The following is a 22,072-nucleotide window of genomic DNA, read 5'->3' on the forward strand; positions in this document are numbered from 1 at the left end:
GTGCTTGGTGGATGTAATAAGGGACGTGCTGTTTCTAACAGAGACTTTCTCACTGGATCGTGGACGCTATCGAATGCCAGGGGAAGGATTACCCCCTCAACATCAGAGCTCATTCTGCGAGGTCAATATAAATGCTTCCTGATGGGCCAGGTATGTCTGTCCAGTATTTATGTTTTGCTGCTGGCTGGTCTTCCCAGAACACTATCGCCAGGTTTTACAAGCTGGATGTACCCTCTGTAGGGTCACATGTACTTTCGGTGAGTTAAGTTTTATTCATTCTGTTATAACCAGCTATACAGTAGTTACCATGGCTGCTAACTCGGTGTTATGGATTATATGGTTTATGCAGAAGTCACCGCAAACGCCGTCGACTCTGTTTAACTCTCATGCTTGAGTGCTTATTGCTTTGTGTCTGCCCTGGCTAGTGCAGATTTCGATATATTGCTTGAAATTATGCAAATTTTGTTAGGGTCAGAGCAGATGTCTCATTGGTCTAGTTCCGCCTATCAGATGCAAGCACTCTTAGCGACACGGCCATTGGCTAGAACTGTACTGCTTGTGTGTGGGGGTGATTGACTCCGTTCAGGGCTTATCTTCACTGCTCTCACGGCGGGATTTTATACAGTTCCCATATACGTCTTAGCTGACGTAATGTTGAGTTACCACCTCAAGAGGGAAAGTCTCCGGTTACTATCGTAACCTCGGTTCCCTGAGGAGCGGGAACGAGACATTACGTTAGCCGCCGTGGTCGCTGTTGGATCAGCTGTGCTAGCATTCAGTCGTGATTCTGACGTAATTTTTCGCGCCCATGCATTTTATACTGCACGCTTACCCGCCAGTATTTGCATGCTTCGCGTCAATTGGCCAGCTGTCCCCAGCTGGCGTTAGCCAATAAGATTTCAGTGAAAGTGGAGAAGGGAAGAGTTCCCATATACGTCTTAGCTGACGTAATGTTTCGTTCCCGCCTCTCAGGGAACCGAGGTTACGATAGTAACCGGAGACGTTTTCCCCCACGCCGACTCCGCCCCCGCAACGCCCCCAGCTATGACTAGATGCTGACTGTATCTATGTAGTTTGTAGTTCATTTCATCTTCCTGTTTTTGAGTGCTGTTATTGATAGACAAAGTTATGGCACCGAAATAGGTCTCACAGATTCTTCAATATCCTCAGTATCCACAGTTTCACAATATCCTCTTTAGTTATTCTATTCACCACAGAAAAACACACCACTGCAAAGGGGGAAAAAAACAGCGCACGCTATTATTTTATTTCCCTTCTTTTGACGCTTCCACTCCAGTCCAGCGGAGGGCGCGAAGACAAATACGTTTGTTTGCTAAACACCATTAAACCTCAAATGAAGAAGATTAACGTTGTTTTTTAGTGATGAGTGATTGCTGGCTTAATACAAGCTGTTAGAAATTATGTTTCTGTAAATATTAAAATACAGTTTTTTGAATCAGGTCAATATTCTCATCTTCACAGTCGTGAGTAAGTTTGTAAACAAGCAGGAATATCTGGAGGAGTATATCAGCTGTGAAGATGATGTTTGTTAAAGAAGAGAGTGAGGAGAAAACGATTAAAGCAGAACCCTGGATAATAAAACACGAGGAACAAAGAGGTGCGTCTTTTTTCTTCATTCATCTTTAATGACTGTTTCTGATACATTCACATTACGCTAACAAAGATAACCAGGTGCCAGCGGTTCCCTAAAAGTTTTACATTCCTTAATGTGAAAATAATAGCTTAATTATTAATACGATGTGTTAAAACACCTTTCAGATGTCTTAAATATACGATGGAACTGACAGTGAGAAGATGGCATATTTTATTTTCGATCATTGTTATTTTAGAATCGTAAACTCTGTTGTATCCAGAGCGCGTGAGATACATCAGATTCACTTTTACATTAACGTTAGTACAATCTCAAACATTTTGCTGGCAGTTCTAACTGTTTTTCATCCAAAAAATATTTTTGTACCTTAATGAAATTGTGTTATGTTACACTGGCACAAAAAAAGGTAAATATGACATGTTTTTATCTCTTCTGTCTGCTTTGATAGATGCACGTACAATTATACATTTCATACATGTATCTTACTAACCACAAACAAATACCTTTCAAGTCTGTGGAATTTAGGACTTAATGATTGTGAAGCAATTTGTTCAAATACAGACATGTTTGTGAATAAAAATGTTCTGTTCTGCATTAATATATCATAATTTGCTCATGCAAAAAGGAGTCTGTTTATATGTGGATCAGGTGACGCGGGCATTAATTGGTTCAAGTCGAACTTGTTTGCTTCATTTGGATTTTAAAGACTTCATTTTCAGAGTTTACAGCATTTCACATACCGCACGCACACAACTACCGATGAACAAAGCTCAGTGCAATTCATTAATGTACACAATTAGAAAAATGAACAAATGTGCGTCACTACACTGAAACAAATAATTTTCAACTGGTGTCTGAAGAGTTAAAGGGTTAGTTCACCCAAATGATGTCATTAATGACCCTCATGTCGTTTCAAACCCGTAAGACCTCAGACCCTCTGATGTCACATGGACTACTTTGATGATGTTTTTCTTCTCTTTCTGGACATGGACAGTAGACCGTACACACAGCTTCAATGGAGGGACTGAGAGCTCTCGGACTAAATCTAAAATATCTTAAACTGTGTTCAGAAGATAAAAGGAGGTCTTACATGTTTGGAACGACATGAGGGTCATTAATGACATAATTTTAATATTTGGGGGAACTAACCTTTTAAGAATTACATTAATCTGCAGCATTTTGTTCAAATAGAGACATTTTTGTGAATACAAATGTTATAGTTTGTATTAAAGTATCATAATTTGTGTGTGTAGCAAGCTGTCAGTAATTCAATTTTTTCAGTCCAGAAAAATCACCAGCTCAGTCATAGACCCTAGTATATAATCGTTATGGTTAAATTGAGGCCATCCTTAAAAATATTCTTGTTTACCGTAACCCGACAGACCCTGTCAATTTAGGACCGACTCAAATTTTTATTTTTTTATGCTACAAACGATAGCATAGCATCTTTCTTTAAAAACCCTGTGACGTCATCTATGTTTGCACTGATGTCACACTATGGCCTGTGCGTTCATTTCATCTCATATTCTCATTCACTGTCAGAGTCAACGGTTCGCTTTTAGTAATGATGACTGCGGCCGCAGTAAACAAAAAGCCATATCGGTTCAAAGTCATAATAAATCTAAAACATTCATTAAAACAGCTCAACACTGCTTTAACTTGGCATGAAGATCTGGAAAAACTGTGCCCAGATCTTTTCCCATCCCTTCTCCCGTCTAGTCTAAAACCGTGAGCATGTCGACTGTCACTTTAAGTTCAAAAATCTACTGCACGGATAAACCAACACAAGTTTCGAAAACGAAAATAGGAAATTGATATTAACGACCCTCTCTCTGAGCATGTCCAGGTTTGTTTTTTTTTAACACACATCACAGCAACTGCAGAGCAGACACGCATAACGACAAATAATACTTCTGCACAGTTTCTCTTTTTATAACAGAAATGTGAATTCTGACGGTATTCAGACAGTCTCATACATACAGATTTTTCTTTTTTTTCTCATGACAAGAAGTGAATTTATTCAATCGCAGAATGACTGAACAGGAGATGTGCGTATCCTTTCATATCAAACTGCGAAATAAACTATGTGCAAGCAGTGTCGTGGTCAGTTAATTCATGGAATTACCAAAAAAAGGTGATTAAAGCTGACTTTAACTGTGCATGCATGTAATATATTTTATATATATTATATACAGGATATATTTATATATATGTATGCACGTCTATGAAATCAGCCCAGCACTGTCTCACTCATCTAACACATCTTATTTAACTCGTCAGTTCGTGTTTATTTGAGAACTTCTGTCAGTGAACGCCGCCGGCAAAACACTAAAATAAATATAAAAAAATAATGCAGTTAAACAAGAAAGACGCCTAAATAAGAAAATTAAATACTCCCTGTCTAACGGACGCGAGCGCACAGCGTGACAAAATACGCATTTATAGTCAGTGATGCTACACTGGATAAAGCACAACACGACATGATAAATCCTCGTCCAGTCTGTGAGGTACTGACACAGAGTTCAGATGTCCTGTGTAGACACTAGAGAGACTAAACCTGTTGCGTCCGGTTTACTTTTCCGCCACCAAACGAGCTCAATAACTCCTCATCTGCACGTGCTCTCTTTGAAATAGGAATCGCTGCCATATTTCTTGTTACCATTTTTATTTATCGCTGTTTTGTTTGTAATTGTCCAGTTTGGAGAAAGCCTCACCAAACCTGACCAGCCAGCGTTTGCGATCACGAGAACTTGAATGCAGATGGGTCAACACTAAATTATTGTGCTGAATGCATAAACTATTTTCCTGCGCTCAAATCTGCCAATCTAAAGGAATCGCTGTGTTTGAGGTAATTTGTGTTTGATTGTTAATTACCATAGACTTAGAATTTGCAACTATTACAGTTATTACACATATATACAAAATTTTGTATTGTGCTTGCTATAGAGGTTGTGACGCCACATGCACTACCACCGGTGGCAGTAGACAACCGCGGTGGCAACCGTCACAGCCCTAATGGCAGTCCACTCTGCTTATTGTTTTCAAAATGTTGCTCTCCTGTTTGTCATTGTGCACGTAACTTCACGCCAATAAATCATCAGAAATATTGGTCTTTACCAATATATTGAATCTTTACATTCCTCCTGCCTGTTGTCTGTGGATTTACCTATATTTGGTGTTATTTGCTGTATAAAATGCATCCATACATGCAAAATCGATTTTAATTTGTTTGTGGTCTATATAGCCTGCATCAAAATGATGTTTGCAGTGAAGCGCCCGAAGGCACGGGTTGAAGACACAGTCAGTGACGTCACGATATGCTCAGTTGTTTAAATCCATACCTACGTAATCACCATCAAATTGTACTTTTTTTTTTTTTACATTGAAACTTGAAAAAAAAAAAAAATAGACCTACCTACCTACCGACCCTTTTTTAACATTTTTTTTACTGTTACTGCAAACCAAAATATTTGTAAGGATGGCCTGAGGCAGCTCCAGCTCCTCAAGTTCAGATCCTGGCAGAGCCACTTCCAGTGTGTCCCCAGATGCCATGGATCTCCTCTGTCTGCTCACACTAGTTTTTTGTGGCAGCTGCCACGGTCTTTCTCGCTGTTTCTGCTGTTTGCTTGGTGAAAACTGCACTGTGGATATCCTTATAACCTTACTGTTGTTACATTTCCCTGGTTAAACATTACATAAAAAGTGTAAAAATACAAACTATACTTGTTTTTAACCTATGTAATATTCTGTTTATCAAAACAAATACATCTCTTCAAGTTAGTGTTTTTACGTATTTTTACATTCATAGCTTGGTTGGTTGGGGAAAACTTACACAGACACAAACACTTAAAGAAGTCATGGTGTTCATTTGTTTCTTTGAATCTTTCTGGGCGTCTGGAAGAACATTTCCAAAGCCTCTTGATATGGAAAGTTTATTTAGATCCGCATGCATGCTGCAAGATTCTCTCTTCATGTGCGTAGGTTTGGTCTCAGCTTTGGAGGGGACACCCCCATAACCCCCATACAGAACAGAATATCACAATACAGGAGTGAATCTACTTCATCTCATTATATTGTATCCTGACCCTGATATACCATCCTGTATACTGTCCCTAAAGAGCTAGTATAACTGTATAATCTCAAAAATTGCACTCTCAAAAAATAAAAACCTGAGACTGTGTAATGCTGAACAACCAAAAGTTTTATTAACATAAGTATTTACACTAACAAAAAAAGGACAAACTATTTTACCGTATGACATGTTGTTATACCATATGACACAGAGCATTTAACTGATTTATTTAGTTATTTCTTAATTGTTTTATCACATATAAAGTTTGTACAACTACTAGGCCTGCACGATAAATCGTTATAAAATCGCGATCTCGATTCTGTCACGGTAGGAAATCCAGTGTTTCCTCCGTGTCATGTTTTGTTATTGTTTTTGTACTTACGTTGTCTCCATGTGCTCGTTTAGTTGATTGTCATCACCTGGGTGTTGATTGTCTCGCTCCAGCTGATCGTCATCATACCTCTGCTACTTATACTCACCTCGCTCTCTCTCTGTTGTCAGATCCTCTCTTATGTCTCCATGCACTAGCTGGATTATCGTCTTCCGTGTTTGTGTGCTGGTTTGGATTCGTGTTGTCGTCCGCGTGTCAGTGTTCCGGTCTGTTCCTGGTTCCAACCATTGACCACCTTCACCTGCACCGCTGACTTCACCATCCCGCTCTTCTCACGCCACCGTAGACCTTCCTTGCCATTGCCAACACTCTGGACACTCTTTATCAATAAACTACATCTGATTGCCTGCAATTGCTTCCTCCTCTTTTATCTGTCGTTACAGTAGGATCTGACCATCATGGAAGCAGCAGGCGATCGCTCCCCATCTCATCTCGAAGAATTTCTGCAACGAGCTGTGGGTCGTATGGATCGCCAAGACAAGGCGATAGATGAGATGGGTCGAGCCTTCCAAGCAATGGTGACGAAGGTGTCCGAGCTCGTTCTCCAGACGCAACAACAACAACAATCGTCACCCGCTGCGCCTCCCACGCCACCCACACCGCCGATCGTCTCCGGGGGGATTTCCCAGCCCGAACCACGCCTCCCCATCCCGGAGAAATATGCGGGTGAGCCAGAGTTCTGTCGATCTTTTCTGTCTCATTGTTCTCTGCACTTCGCCCTGCAGCCCCGCACGTTCTACACCGAGGAAATGAAGGTGGCATTCGTCTTATCTCTACTTACGGGAAGGGCTGCCCTCTGGGGGACGGCGGTGTGGGAGAACCAAGACAGCTGCTGTGCCTCGTTCCACGCACTTTCGGAAGAGATGAGACGGGTCTTCGACCGCTCCGCCGCCGGGAGGGAAGCGGCTTGGCTTCTCACGGACCTACGTCAGGGGGAAAGGTCCGTTTCCGATTATTCGATTGAGTTCCGCACCCTGGCGGCGGAGTGTAAGTGGAACGAGGAGGCGCAGTGGGATCACTTCCTGCATGGGTTGGCTGACCGCATCCAACAGGAGATCCGCGCCGTCGAGCTCCCCACTTCTCTCAACAGTCTGATTGACCTAACCATCAGAGTGGAGAATCGACTCGATCAAGCCACCAGACGGAGGGGGAGAGCAGTTCTCGCGAACAGACCGGAGGCTCAGTATCAGCGCTCAGATGTTGCGGTCAGCCCACCGGGAGATCTTGAACCCATGCAGGTGGGGCGAGCTCGGCTCTCCCGGGAGGAGAGGATCAGGCGGAGATCCCTGGGACTATGTTTATACTGCGGCAGTCAAGAACATCACATCCAGCGTTGTCCGGTAAAAGACCAAGCCCGATAGTAAGACGGAGGCTACTATCGGGTGGGATCTCTGCCAGAAAGACCTCATCTACATCGACACTCCTTCCGGTGAGTCTACGGTGGTCCACCCACGCACTCGAGCATCACGCCTTGTTGGATTCTGGGGCAGAGGGTAATTTCATGGACTTCCAGTTCGCTAGTAAGCTTAACATTCCTCTCACCTCCCTCAAACACCCCATTGCACCCTTTGCTCTCAATGGACACAGACTACCAGTCATCACTCAGACCACCTTACCTGTTTCCCTCACCACATCTGGCAATCATACTGAGGAGATATCATTCTACATTACGGACTCACCTTCATCCCCCATCGTTCTCGGTCACACCTGGCTTCAGAAACACAACCCCAGCATCAATTGGCGCCTTGGATCTGTGGTTAGCTGGAGCGAGGAATGTCATTTGTCTTGTCTTTTGTCTGCTGGTGTTAATGTTTCTGAGTCTGTGTTTCAGGGGGAAGCAGTGGATTTGGCTAGCGTGCCCGCGGAGTACCACGACCTGAAGGAGGTGTTCAGTAAGTCTCGTGCTGATTCTCTTCCTCCTCATCGTCCCTATGACTGTGCGATAGAGTTATTGCCAGGTACTTCTCCGCCTAAGGGCAAGTTATATTCTTTGTCTGTTCCAGAGACGGCGGCCATGGAGAAATATATATCCAGTTCTCTAGCAACGGGGTTTATCCGCCCTTCCTCTTCTCCAGCGGGGGCGGGGTTCTTTTTTGTGGGAAAGAAGGACGGATCCTTGCGACCTTGCATTGACTACCGAGGGCTGAACAACATAACGGTAAAGAATACCTATCCTTTGCCGCTTATGTCTTCAGCTTTTGAGAGGTTGCAGGGAGCGTCCGTTTTCACTAAATTGGACTTACGTAATGCTTATCATTTGGTCCGCATCAGGGAGGGGGATGAGTGGAAGACTGCCTTTAACACCCCTAGAGGCCATTTTGAGTACTGCGTTATGCCGTTCGGGCTAACCAACTCGCCGGCAGTCTTTCAAGCACTCGTTAATGACGTGTTGCGAGACATGGTCGATCTGTTCATATATGTTTACCTGGATGACATATTGATCTTTTCTTCGTCTCTCCAGGAACACGTGCAACACGTACGACGAGTGCTTCTGCGGTTGCTAAAGAATGGATTGTTTGTCAAGGCGGAGAAATGCGTTTTTCATGCACAGTCTGTTTCTTTTCTAGGACACATCATTTCGACTGAGGGTGTTCGCATGGATCCTGAGAAGGTTAAGGCTGTGGTAAATTGGCCATCCCCAGAGTCTCGCAAGGCCCTGCAGAGATTTCTGGGGTTCGCCAATTTTTACCGGCGTTTCATTCGCAATTTCAGCCAACTAGCCGCTTCTCTGACCGCCTTGACCTCCCCTAGTTTGACGTTCAGGTGGTCAGACGCAGCTGAGGCTGCGTTTGCCAAACTGAAAAGCTGCTTTGTTTCAGCTCCCATTCTCGTCACCCCTGATCGCTCACGTCAATTCATAGTGGAGGTCGACGCGTCAGAGGTGGGGGTAGGAGCAGTGTTATCCCAACGCGCATCCTCAGACGGAAAGGTGCATCCGTGCGCGTATTATTCTCACCGTTTATCTCCTGCAGAAGTTAATTATGACATTGGCAATCGAGAGTTGTTGGCAGTCAAACTTGCACTGGAAGAATGGCGTCACTGGCTTGAAGGGTCGGGTGTACCTTTCATTGTATGGACGGACCATAAGAATCTCGAATACATTAGAACCGCCAAAAGACTTAACTCCAGGCAGGCTCGGTGGGCATTGTTTTTCGGTCGTTTCGATTTTACACTTTCTTACCGGCCGGGTTCCAAAAACATCAAACCCGATGCTTTATCCCGTCTTTTTGAGCGTTCCGATCGTACTGCTACTCCCGAGCCCATTTTACCGGGGACCATCATTATCTCCGCGCTCAGGTGGGAGGTCGAATCGAAGGTGTTGACCGCCTTAGAAGGGGTAACGCCCCCGGCTCGTTGCCCACCGAACCGATTGTTTGTGCCGGAGAGGTTACGGTCAGACGTTCTCCAGTGGGGTCATTGTTCCAGTGTTGCTTGTCACCCAGGGGTTAGTAGAACTAGATTTCTGGTCAAGCAACGATTTTGGTGGCCTGGTATGGCTCGTGACGTCCACGATTTCGTCTTGGCTTGTTCAGTTTGCGCTATTGGTAAGACTTCCAATCGACCTCCAGATGGGTTACTCTTACCGCTGTCTGTCCCTTCAAGACCCTGGTCCCACATTTCGCTAGATTTTATCACCGCCCTCCCGCCCTCTAAAGGCAATACGGTGATTTTTAACCGTAGTGGACCGGTTCTCGAAGGCGACTCATTTTATTCCCTTGCCCAAATTACCTTCAGCCAAGGAAACAGCGGTAGCTGTCATTGACCACGTCTTCCGCATACATGGCCTCCCGACAGACGTGGTTTCTGACAGGGGTCCCCAATTTGTGTCCAAATTTTGGCGAGAGTTTTGTAAATTGTTAGGAGCGACTGTTAGTCTTTCTTCCGGGTTCCATCCCCAGAGCAATGGTCAAACCGAACGAGCCAATCAGGATGTCGAGAGGGTTTTGCGATGTTTGGTTTCCAATAATCCTTCGTCCTGGTGTCAGCAACTCTCAGTTGTGGAGTACGCACACAATTCTTTGCCAGTGTCATCTACGGGCATGTCTCCATTTAAGTGTAGTTTAGGGTACCAACCACCTAATTTTGTCAGTACGGAATCCGAGGTTTCGGTCCCCTCCGCACACGCATTAGTCCAGAGGTGTCACCGCACCTGGACCAGAGCTCGCAGAGCTCTGCTCCAGGCTAGGTCGCGCACCAAGGCTAAGGCCGATCGCCACCGGTCGAAGCCTCCCCGTTACGTCGTCGGTCAAAGAGTGTGGCTTTCTACCCAGAATATTCCTATGCGGTCCGTTTCTAACAAACTTGCTCCCAAATTTATTGGCCCGTTTTCTATTACCAAGATTATTAATCCGGTTACCGTGCGTCTTAGCCTTCCTCCGGCGTACAGGAGGATTCATCCCGTGTTCCACGTCTCCAAAATTAAATCGGTGATTTCTTCCCGTCTTAATCTGCCTGCTCCGGTTCCCCCCCCGCCTCGTCTCGTTAATGGGGAAACCACCTATTTGGTTAATCGTATTCTGGACTCTAGACGGAGGGGACGCGGTTTTCAGTACTTGGTGGATTGGGAAGGTTACGGTCCGGAGGAGAGGAGCTGGGTTCCTGCTCGGGACATATTGGATCACCACCTTATAGATGATTACAATCTACAGGTAAAGCAGGCTGGGAACGTCAGGTGACGTCCTAGGGGAGAGGGTACTGTCACGGTAGGAAATCCAGTGTTTCCTCCGTGTCATGTTTTGTTATTGTTTTTGTACTTACGTTGTCTCCATGTGCTCGTTTAGTTGATTGTCATCACCTGGGTGTTGATTGTCTCGCTCCAGCTGATCGTCATCATACCTCTGCTACTTATACTCACCTCGCTCTCTCTCTGTTGTCAGATCCTCTCTTATGTCTCCATGCACTAGCTGGATTATCGTCTTCCGTGTTTGTGTGCTGGTTTGGATTCGTGTTGTCGTCCGCGTGTCAGTGTTCCGGTCTGTTCCTGGTTCCAACCATTGACCACCTTCACCTGCACCGCTGACTTCACCATCCCGCTCTTCTCACGCCACCGTAGACCTTCCTTGCCATTGCCAACACTCTGGACACTCTTTATCAATAAACTACATCTGATTGCCTGCAATTGCTTCCTCCTCTTTTATCTGTCGTTACAGATTCACCCTGTTCACGATTTAATTTTTAAATGACTTCAATTAAAAAAAAATAAAATAAAACAATCAGCCTTTATTTTGAAAGGACCGCTCTCACAGGGCTTCACCCTCAGCCAACGACAAAGCACCTTTTAGTCCCGTGTTTCACTCGTCGAGCGAGCGCGGTAGTTCACAAAATAAACTAAATGGATATTGATGAAAACCCAGGTCCTTTTGACGAGAATCAGCCAACCACTCAGTCTCAACTTGTTCCGAAAAAAGGCTCACATTCGGTGGTGTGGAAGTATTTTGGATTCAAGCAAGAAGACCAGGGTCAATCTGGTGTGATTTGCAAGGTATGCTTTACCTCAGAATGTTGAATGACGTTTCAATTAACGTTAGCCTATTTAGAGCCATGTTCAGGCCATATTCAGCGCAGTGCGTTAAACTTCTATTTTTGGTAACCTACTTGAATGGCCAGTTGAATGTTAATTGTACAAAAAGCAAGCGGTTAAAGAGTGTTTCTTCTTTATTCATTGAAGCCTCTATGTTTACAGGCTTGTGGTGATGTGCAATGTTCTATACAGTCCCTCCAGAAAAACGCGATTATGCGATCGCGTGATTTAATGCATAATCAGCCAAGGGCCGCATATTTTTGCGGGGGTCGCATTTTTTCAAATACGCCGCACTTTCGCCGCATAAAATCCCGATTTCAGGAAGCAAAATATGCGGAGGTAGAATGATTTCATAATAATAATTTTCGTTGCAAAAAAAAGTCACATATATATTAGCAGAAAGTTGAAAAATGTTGCGTTTACTTCACAGAAGTAAATCGCCATTATTTCCCAATGGGAACCTTATGAAGTGACGTAATTGCGCGACGTGAACATCATCTGTGAAGCCCGCGGTGAAACCAGGGTGAAGCACGCAAATCATTCTCATCTGCCAACAAAAATAAGTGCAAAAGACCGCGCGAAGCAGTTACCCGGTGTGTTACATGACAGTGGGGTCAAATTATTTTGATAGAGGGATGAGGATGGCGAATGATAGGCCAGTGTTAAAGGCTACGCAGTTAGCTTTCATTTGCACAGTGGACTGTTGTAGTTTCATTCAGAAGTTGATGCACCTCTACAGTTGTAAGATTGTACTTTTTGTTACAGAATAGTACCAAAACCTTACAGTTGTAAGTATATTAGTAGTATGTAAAATAATTTACGTTGCAGTAAGAGATTGCACTTTGCAATTCCTGTAAAACAGCATTTGTATATTTGTGTGTTATTTGTGTGTATATTTTTACAGAAGTAGTTGAATATTCCTTTTGTAAAGCTAGGGAACTTGTTTGACTCAATGTTTTGTAAGTTTGAGCCATGTGTTAATTAAGGTCTGAAATAAAACAGAATGAGAACTTAAATATCCTTTGATTTAGTATGTTTGCTCATCATAGGAAGTCATAAGAAATGACTCATTACAGTAAGGTAGTAGCCTAGTGAGAACAGGGTGTTGGGGGGGGGGGGTCACATTTTTTTCTCTTTTTCATCAAACCGCAGTTTTTGCAAGTTCCCGCAATTTCATAGCATAAGATTGCAAAAATATCCCGCATATTGCATCACATTTTTTAAGAAAACCTGCCGCAAAATCAAGGATTTTTGCCCGCAACAATCACAAAAAAATCTGCGTTTTTCTGGAGGGACTGTCTATAGGTGCCAAAACAAATATTTTTGGTACTTCCAATTTGTTTTGTTTTGTCATGGTTCATGTGTGCAATAAACATTTACATTTCATGAGAAAAAAAATTGTTGTAGAGAATCGTGATATCAATTCTAAGCTAAAAAATTGTGATTCATATTTTTCCAAGAATCGTGCAGGCCTAACAACTACTATGAATTAATATTAACATATATAATATATTTCTGCCTATATCAAGCATTTTTTCACATTATTACAGATGCCTCTTTCTAGTAAGGAGAGATGTGCAAGTTTCCATGCAAAGCAAAGGGCAGATCCTGCAGCTAGAGAGGAGAACCTAGCTAAGAGGAGGGAAAGGTACAGTATTGTTCAAAATAATAGCAGTACAATGTGACTAACCAGAATAATCAAGGTTTTTAGTATATTTTTTTATTGCTACGTGGCAAACAAGTTACCAGTAGGTTCAGTAGATTGTCAGAAAACAAACAAGACCCAGCATTCATGATATGCACGCTCTTAAGGCTGTGCAATTGGGCAATTAGTTGAAAGGGGTGTGTTCAAAAAAATAGCAGTGTCTAACTTTGACTGTACAAACTCAAAACTATTTTGTACAAACTTTTTTTTCTGGGATTTAGCAATCCTGTGAATCACTAAACTAATATTTAGTTGTATGACCACAGTTTTTTAAAACTGCTTGACATCTGTGTGGCATGGAGTCAACCAACTTGTGGCACCTCTCAGCTGTTATTCCACTCCATGATTCTTTAACAACATTCCACAATTCATTCACATTTCTTGGTTTTGCTTCAGAAACAGCATTTTTGATATCACCCCACAAGTTCTCAATTGGATTAAGGTCTGGAGATTGGGCTGGCCACTCCATAACATTAATTTTGTTGGTTTGGAACCAAGACTTTGCCCGTTTACTAGTGTGTTTTGGGTCATTGTCTTGTTGAAACAACCATTTCAAGGGCATGTCCTCTTCAGCATAGGGCAACATGACCTCTTCAAGTATTTTAACATATGCAAACTGATCCATGATCCCTGGTATGCGATAAATAGGCCCAACACCATAGTAGGAGAAACATGCCCATATCATGATGCTTGCACCTCCATGCTTCACTGTCTTCACTGTGTACTGTGGCTTGAATTCAGAGTTTGGGGGTCGTCTCACAAACTGCCTGTGGCCCTTGGACCCAAAAAGAACAATTTTACTCTCATCAGTCCACAAAATGTTCCTCCATTTCTCTTTAGGCCAGTTGATGTGTTCTTTGGCAAATTGTAACCTCTTCTGCACATGCCTTTTTTTTAACAGAGGGACTTTGCGGGGGATTCTTGAAAATAGATTAGCTTCACACAGACGTCTTCTAACTGTCACAGTACTTACAGGTAACTCCAGACTGTCTTTGATCATCCTGGATGCGATCATTGGCTGAGCCTTTGCCATTCTGGTTATTCTTCTATCCATTTTGATGGTTGTCTTCCGTTTTCTTCCACGTCTCTCTGGTTTTGCTCTCCATTTTAAGGCATTGGAGATCATTTTAGCTGAACAGCCTATCATTTTTTGCACCTCTTTATAGGTTTTCCCCTCTCTAATCAACTTTTTAATCAAAGTACGCTGTTCTTCTGAACAATGTCTTGAACGACCCATTTTCCTCAGCTTTCAAATGCATGTTCAACAAGTGTTGGCTTCATCCTTAAATAGGGGCCACCTGATTCACACCTGTTTCTTCACAAAATTGATGACCTCAGTGATTGAATGCCACACTGCTATTTTTTTGAACACACCCCTTTCAACTAATTCAACTAATTGCCCAATTGCACAGCCTTAAGAGCGTGCATATCATGAATGCTGGGTCTTGTTTGTTTTCTGACAATCTACTGAACCTACTGGTAACTTGTTTGCCACGTAGCAATAAAAAAATATACGAAAAACCTTGATTATTCTGGTTAGTCACATTGTACTGCTATTATTTTGAACAATACTGTATAACTGTGAGAGTATATGATGTCAGTAATGTCAGGATCAGTGTTGGGTATAGTTACTTTGGAAAGTAGTTAGTTAGGTTACAACGTTACCATCAATTAAAAGTAATCAGTTATGATACAGCGTTACCTATTCATAAAAGTAACGCGTTAGAGTACTCATGCGTTACCAAAAATTAAAAGCCGTTTGCAGCGGCTCACACATGACAGACACAGCCCCCGGCCCCTTTAAATGCACCTAGAAGTCGTGACTCCCGACAATGAATAACGTCAGTCATCCGACTAAATTAACACTGCAGGATAACAATAACAGGAAAGACAGTCAGCAATCGGCTATTCCACATGGCGTTTTATTTATTTATTATCACAGAACATATTATTAATCAAAATTCGCACCTACCCAGCCCGGGTAGCCAAGGCTACTGTATATTATGAGCACCACAAGATAACTCCTGATTTTTCTTTAACGTTAAATAATGCAGTTATCAAAGTACAAGTATGCTTACTTGTAAACACAACCTTAAACAGGCTTGCAGATTTAAATCCATTTAGAAATGATGAACAACCAGCCAGCCAATGATCTAACAGAAATTAACAGCTGCCTGTCAAATAAAAAAAATGATAACAAACCGAATTAAATCCTTCACTGCCACACAGGCAAATGACAAATCGCTTAATAGCCGAACTAATTATTATTAAAGTGTCACTCACAGTCACAAGCCTATATTCGCTTTAACACAGTCCTCTTACATTTACTCTTCAAAGTAGTGATTACAACGTAGCGTTAAATTTGAGGTAGAATTTTTGTAGACCTAGGCCTACTGTCTGACAAAAAGCAGGCTGCAGTCGGAATTTTCCTTTCCTTAAAACAACGGATTACTTTTTTAAAAAAAATAACGAAGTTACTGATTACTTACGCACGAAACTAACGCGTTAAGTTACACATTTCAGGAAAAAAGTAATTAGAGTACTCTAACGCGTTACTTTGTAACGCGTTACCCACAACACTGGTCAGGATGTGCCAGTTTTGTCAGTATAGGCAGTATCTTATCTATAGAACTGAGTTGAAGTCAGCATCACAATGTTTCTGGAAAGTGGCTTCATATATATAGATATATATGAAGGCGATGTTTGTTCATCAAGAATAACAGGTTTGTCTTAATTTGAAATGGTTTAGTAAAGTGATGAATTTTGTTGTAGCTGAAAGGCAAAAAAACTGATGAAAAAACATTTGATGAAAGATAATGTTACTGTTTGTCTCCACAATGTTACTGTTATACGTTTTTCATGAAAAAGTGATGAATCTTTTGATATGAGCTATTATTGTAAATTATATGAGATTAGGTTGTTCATAACCTTTTGATAGCAGACATGAATGTTACTGTTCTTTTTTAACTGAATGTTAAAAACTGAATTTTTCACAAGTTATCTAACTGTTGTAAATTATATGAGATTTGGTTGTTCATAACCTTTTGATAACAGACATGAATTCTTTTTTAAATGAATGTTAAAAAACAGAATTTTTCACAAGTTATATCACTGTTGTAAATCTGACTGATATTGTCATGTATTACATACAGTCATGCCCACAAATATTGGCACCCTTGGCAAATATGATCAAATAAGGCTGTGAAAATTCATCTGCATTGTTAATCCTTTTGATGTTTTATTTGAAAAATTCACAAAAATGTATCCTTTCATTGGATAATAAGAATTTAAAATGGGGGGAAATTTCATTATGAAATAAATGTATTTCTCTAATACACATTGGCCACAATTAAGGACACCCTTTTATTGAATTATTTTTTAAACCTCCATTTGCCAGTTTAACAGCTCAAAACTGTCTCCTATAAGGCCTGATGAGGTTAGAGAACACCTGACAAGAGATCAGAGACCATTCCTTCATCCAGAATCACTCCGGACCCTTCAGATTCCCAGCTTCTCCTCTTCAGTTCACTCCTCTCATGTTCTGTAAGGTTCAGGTCAGAGGACTGGAATGGCTGTAGCAGAAGCTTGGTTTTGAGCTCAGTGACCCATTTCAGTGTTGTTTTTGAGGTTTGTGTTTGGATTATTTTACGGTTGAATGATCCAAACATGGCCCATTATAAGATTTCTAACAGAGTCAGTCACTTACTGATTTTATATCTGTTGGTATTTGATAGAATCCATGATGCCATGTGTCTAAACAAGATGTCCAGGACCTCCAGCAGAAATACAGGCCCACAACATCAAAAATACAGCTGTAGATTTCATTGAACACATGGGGTACTTTTTATCCATGTTTTCACCAAACCCATCTTGAGTGTTTACTGCTAAAACACTCATTTTTAGTTTCATCTGACCACAGAAGCCAGTCCCATTTGAAGTTCCAGTCGTGTCTGATAACTGAATATGCTTTAGTTTGTTTTTGGATGAGCTAGGAGATTTTTCTTGAAACCCTCCTAAACAACATGTGGTGATGTAGGCTCTGTTTGACAATCTTTTTTTAAAGGTTTTCTGAACCAGAAACTCAACTATTTTCTGCAATTCTCCAGCTGTGATCCTTGGAGAGTCTTTAGCCACTCAAACTCTCCTCCTCACCGTGCATTAGGACGATATAGACACACGGCCTCTTCCAGGCAGTTTTCTAACATTTTCTATTGGAAATTCTTAATTATTGTCCTGATGGTGGAAACGGGAATTGTCACTGCTCTAGCTCTTTTCTTAAAGCCACTTCACCAATTTGTGAAGCTCAATCATCTTCTGCTGCACATCAGAAATATATTCTTTGGTTTTTCTGATTGTGATGGATGATTAAGGGCAATTGGGCTTTGTTTTCCCTCCACTTTATATTTCTGTGAAACAGGAAGCAATGGCTGGATAATTTCATGTTTATAATCATGCTGGAGTGCTCAAAATTGTGATTATATAAGAAAGGGAATATACTTCAGAGATATTTTACTCATAAGAATTTCTAGGGGTGCCAATAATTGTGTCCAACGAGTATTTGAGAAAAACATTAATTTCATAATGATATTTCCCCTCCGTTTTAAATTCTTATTATCCAATGAAAGGATACATTATTGTGAATTTTTTAAATAAAAAATCAAAAGGATTAACAATGCAGATGAATTTTCACAGCCTTTTTTGATCATATTTGCCAAGGGTGCCAATATTTGTGGGCATGACTGTATAGCATCGCCTATGTGTTCCTTGTACTGAAAGAGAGTTGAGAAAAGAAATGTTCCAAGTGTTGGTAATATATATTCTACTGTTAATAAAAGGTTCACTTGAGATGCCTTGTGTTTCTTTGAAATCATTCTGAATTGGCCTACATCAATTTATTACATTAAAAATGCAATGAAACATTGAAATTGTACTATGTCATACAGTAAAACAAAATATGTCATATGGTAAAACATCGAATTTGAAAAGAAATAAAAATAAATACTATAAATAAAATACTTTGTTTGTTTACATGGTTCATGAAAATAATGGAGGAGAGCTAGTATGATATATTATATATATATATATATATATATATATATATATATATATATATATATATATATATATATATATATATATATATATATATACATAACTTCAAGGCATTTTTGACAAATTTCTAGCAAAAAAATAGAACAAATTTCCATAGATGGCATGCTGTAGTCGTTAAAAAACTAAATATGTAGTATTTGTGGTGTAGGTGTTTATATTTTGCAACTTGTTATAGAATACTTACAGATCAACTATTACATTCTTGGTTGTATTTATTTTGTCATGAATATCAATATTAATTTATTTCTAAAAATCACTTCGTTTTACTGTATGACATTTTCAAGGACTGTATACAAAGAAACACATTAAAATGTCATATATTGTTATTTTTTATAAAGGGCACTTATAAAAGCAAAAAATATACACATAGATTTACACAAAAAAATGCTAGATTTAATTTGTCTTCTCATTTTTATTTTTTTACTGTTTTGAAATTCTAAAACGTCACTGACCCATTAACATCTAGCTGCTTCTCCTGAAAAGCTAGCTCTCTGAGCCTAAGCTCAATTGCAGCTTCAGACAAAGGAGCAGTCATGGATTGTGGGGAAACCCGCTTAACTTTTAAATCAAAACACTTCTAATGACTTCCTTCACACTATCCTTCAGTCGCTTCTCACTACTTGTGATGGGAATATCATAATGAGAAGACAACTGCAAAAGTTGATCCTTTTTTAAAAACCTCAAGTAACTCTTCTGAAGGTTCCTTTAGGAAGTCTTCTAAAGAAGCCATTACTAACTCAACACTAACTACCCTTACGTAGTAACTACTTCCTACACAGAAGTTCAACCAACACAACAGGTCCAATAGCACACAGCTACAAAAGTAACAAATAGCAGCAAAAATACTCAAAGCTTTTAAAGCTTTCAACAACAGTAGAACTAACCCAAACACAGAAGATTACTTACCCCAAGCAATCACAAATATCTAAAGGCGATATACTGGGCATTAGTCTACACTAAAGTCCACAAAGGAACCTCTCACAAACACTGCTAACACTCTAAAGTTAGGATCATGGACCAACTAAACACAAAAGTGCCTCAAAATGCTTAACTCACCTAACTTACACATCACTCTTCCACTACAAAGTGAGCATGGTTGCGGAGCCCAAAACATAACGAAACACATGAGATACACCCGGATTCCTGCCTAACACTTCTAAATCCTATCTATCTTCTGAGGTGTACCGGGCACGAGGCGACTTTAAAAGCAGAAACTCAGCAACTGTGAACCAATTAATCACTGGTCACAGTTCTGAAATGCTTACCCCCAACAGAGAACAAGTCTCCACCCATAATAACCTCGAAAATAAAAAAGGAAAAATGACAAAAGAGTGAACCGATGGAAGGACTGAATTATCAATCCGGCTGGAACTCTCACCCTACCTAACCGGGAAAACTCATGCACACTTTATTCAAAAATACTCAAACAACCATACTGACCAAATGCTCTCAACCAAAAGGAATTAACAAAACCAGTCCCCAAAATATCAAAAGAAACAAATGCTTTTTACAAACCAAATTGGACGAGCCCCCATTATGTTACAACCCTGGCTCTAGGGATGCAACATAAAAAACATAAAAAGTATGCCAATCAAAATAAGTTTATTTTAATAACAAAAGGGGAAAAAAAGAAAGGACTGGAGAAACAGAAACACTGCTACTGCAGTGCTGGCTGCAAGACGAGAGAGAGCAAGAGCATGTGTCCTAGATTTAAAGTGACTCCCTTCAGGTGGATCCAATTAACCTGTTAATTGCAGGAGAGGGACCAGGGAAACTGCAATGAAACACAGATTAAAACACTCCCACATAACAAGGAATAACTGACAACATGCCATTGAATTATAAAAAGAAGAGAAAAAAAAAGGTACCGTCACAAAGTTCTTGTTTGGCAAAATTAATATACCCTATTCTGTGCCTTAAGACAAGTTGTTAGAACAAGTTCAATAAAACATCTTTATTATATTTTCATGAGCAGAGGAGAATATCCAAACCAAAAAAAAAAAAAAAAAGAAAACACAATGTAACATTCATGAAACATTAATAAAAAGTAACTCTTCAGACACCAGTTGAAAAGAATTTGTTTCAGTGTAGTGACTCACATTTGTTAATTTTTTCTAATTGTATACACTTAATGTGTCCCAACTTGTAGCAACAAAAGAAAAAGTGTATTTTCCATGTAGTTTTTGTACTACAAATGTGTCTAATGTGAGTTTGAATATTATTTTGCGTGATCTTTATAGCCATAGGGACGTTCTTGTCCACATGGACAACACTGCGACTGTTGCATATATCAATCAGAAAGGCAGTTTACACTCCCGTCACAACTCACCTACCACCTCCTCCTCTGGAGTCGAAGCATCTAAGGTCCCTTTGTGCCATCCACATCCCAGGAGTGTCAATCAGGGTGCCAACAAGCTGTCTCGAGCAACTCTTCCAAGGGAGTGGAGACTCCACCCCCAGGTGTTTCAGCTGATCTGGAGATGGTTCGGAGTTACCCAGGTAGACCTGTTTTCATCTCCAGAAACCACCCACTGCCAGTGGTTCTACTCTAGCCAAAGCAACGCTCGGCATGGACGTACTGGCACACAGCTAGCCTTCCTCTGAGAAAGGATCTGCATTTTTAGTGGCAGGGCACCTTCTGGCACCCAGGTCCAAACCTGTTGAAACTCTATTTGTGGTCCCTGGACAGGATGCAGAGTTTCTAGGTGACCTTAGGTTAGATGCAGGAGGTTAAATACTCCTAGGCCTCCCTACCTACTAGGACTGTGCGAATAATCAAAATCATAATTTGAGCATGTGCGATTTCGAATCATAATTAACAATAGGTGGAGTAAGTGGATCGCTGCTAATGCTGAATGTCTGGTGAACGACTGTTTCCAGTGAATATGTGCACGAGACACCAGCGCGATCAAACAGCTGAAACAGAAAATACTCAATTTTTGGACACACATAAGGCATAATTCAAAAATGCAAAGTGTTAGTAGTTTAAAAAAAATCAACAATAAAAACAGAGTTAATAATAATTATTGCTAAATGCTGGACCGTTCCCAATTCGCTCTGCATATGGAACCTGAAGATTTTTTTTAAACCAAGAATGAACCAAAATGAAATGAAAACATTTAGCTTTTTATCCGTATATATATATTTTCACAAGACCATAATGATAATAACAAATCATCAATTAATAATTAATAATTATTTTACGAAAATCATTGTTATTTGTGATCATGGATGTTTGCAGAAGGCTTTAAGACCAAGTGGAATCCTCTGTTCCCGCCTCACAGCGGCGGGACTCGCGCTCAGTGATGCAGCTCCACTGTCTGCGGTTTGATTTTACTGAATCAGATTGAGGCGAATGCAACTTATTGATCATGAGACCAACATTTAGCAAGCAGGAAAACATTCATTCTACCTGAAGGAAGATGTATTTCTTTGAGCTAAAGCCTGGTTCACACCAGACGCGGAAGCGGCGCGGAAACGGAGGCCGCTTCCTTTCGGTGCCCATGTTAAGCTATGGTGTCGTTCAGACCAGACGCGGAGCACCGCGGCGAGCCACAGAAAAAAGGCGGGTGGGGGGGATTATTAGGTTATTATTAAAACAATTAACAACAACTGAGCAGAAGCGATTGTCAACCACCGCGGAGAATAGGCTACGCATC

At 40.9% G+C, this 22,072-nt stretch overlaps 1 protein-coding gene across 2 annotated transcripts in view; it reads left to right on the forward strand.

Moving 5' to 3' along the window:
- The first annotated feature begins 1,361 nt into the window (after positions 1–1,361).
- Positions 1,362–22,072, forward strand: part of LOC113072347 (gastrula zinc finger protein XlCGF8.2DB) — a 38,027-nt gene continuing 17,316 nt past the window's right edge. For both annotated transcript variants that reach the window (XR_003280286.1, XM_026245369.1), the window contains exon 1: positions 1,362–1,618. Coding sequence is in view for 1 of the 2 variants with exons in the window: in XM_026245369.1 (XP_026101154.1) it covers positions 1,540–1,618 (79 nt within the window). In the remaining variant the exon portion in view is untranslated. The remainder of the gene's footprint in view (positions 1,619–22,072) is intronic.

Source organism: Carassius auratus, unplaced genomic scaffold, assembly GCF_003368295.1.
Source record: "Carassius auratus strain Wakin unplaced genomic scaffold, ASM336829v1 scaf_tig00008911, whole genome shotgun sequence".
In the NCBI taxonomy this organism is placed as follows: domain Eukaryota; kingdom Metazoa; phylum Chordata; class Actinopteri; order Cypriniformes; family Cyprinidae; genus Carassius; species Carassius auratus.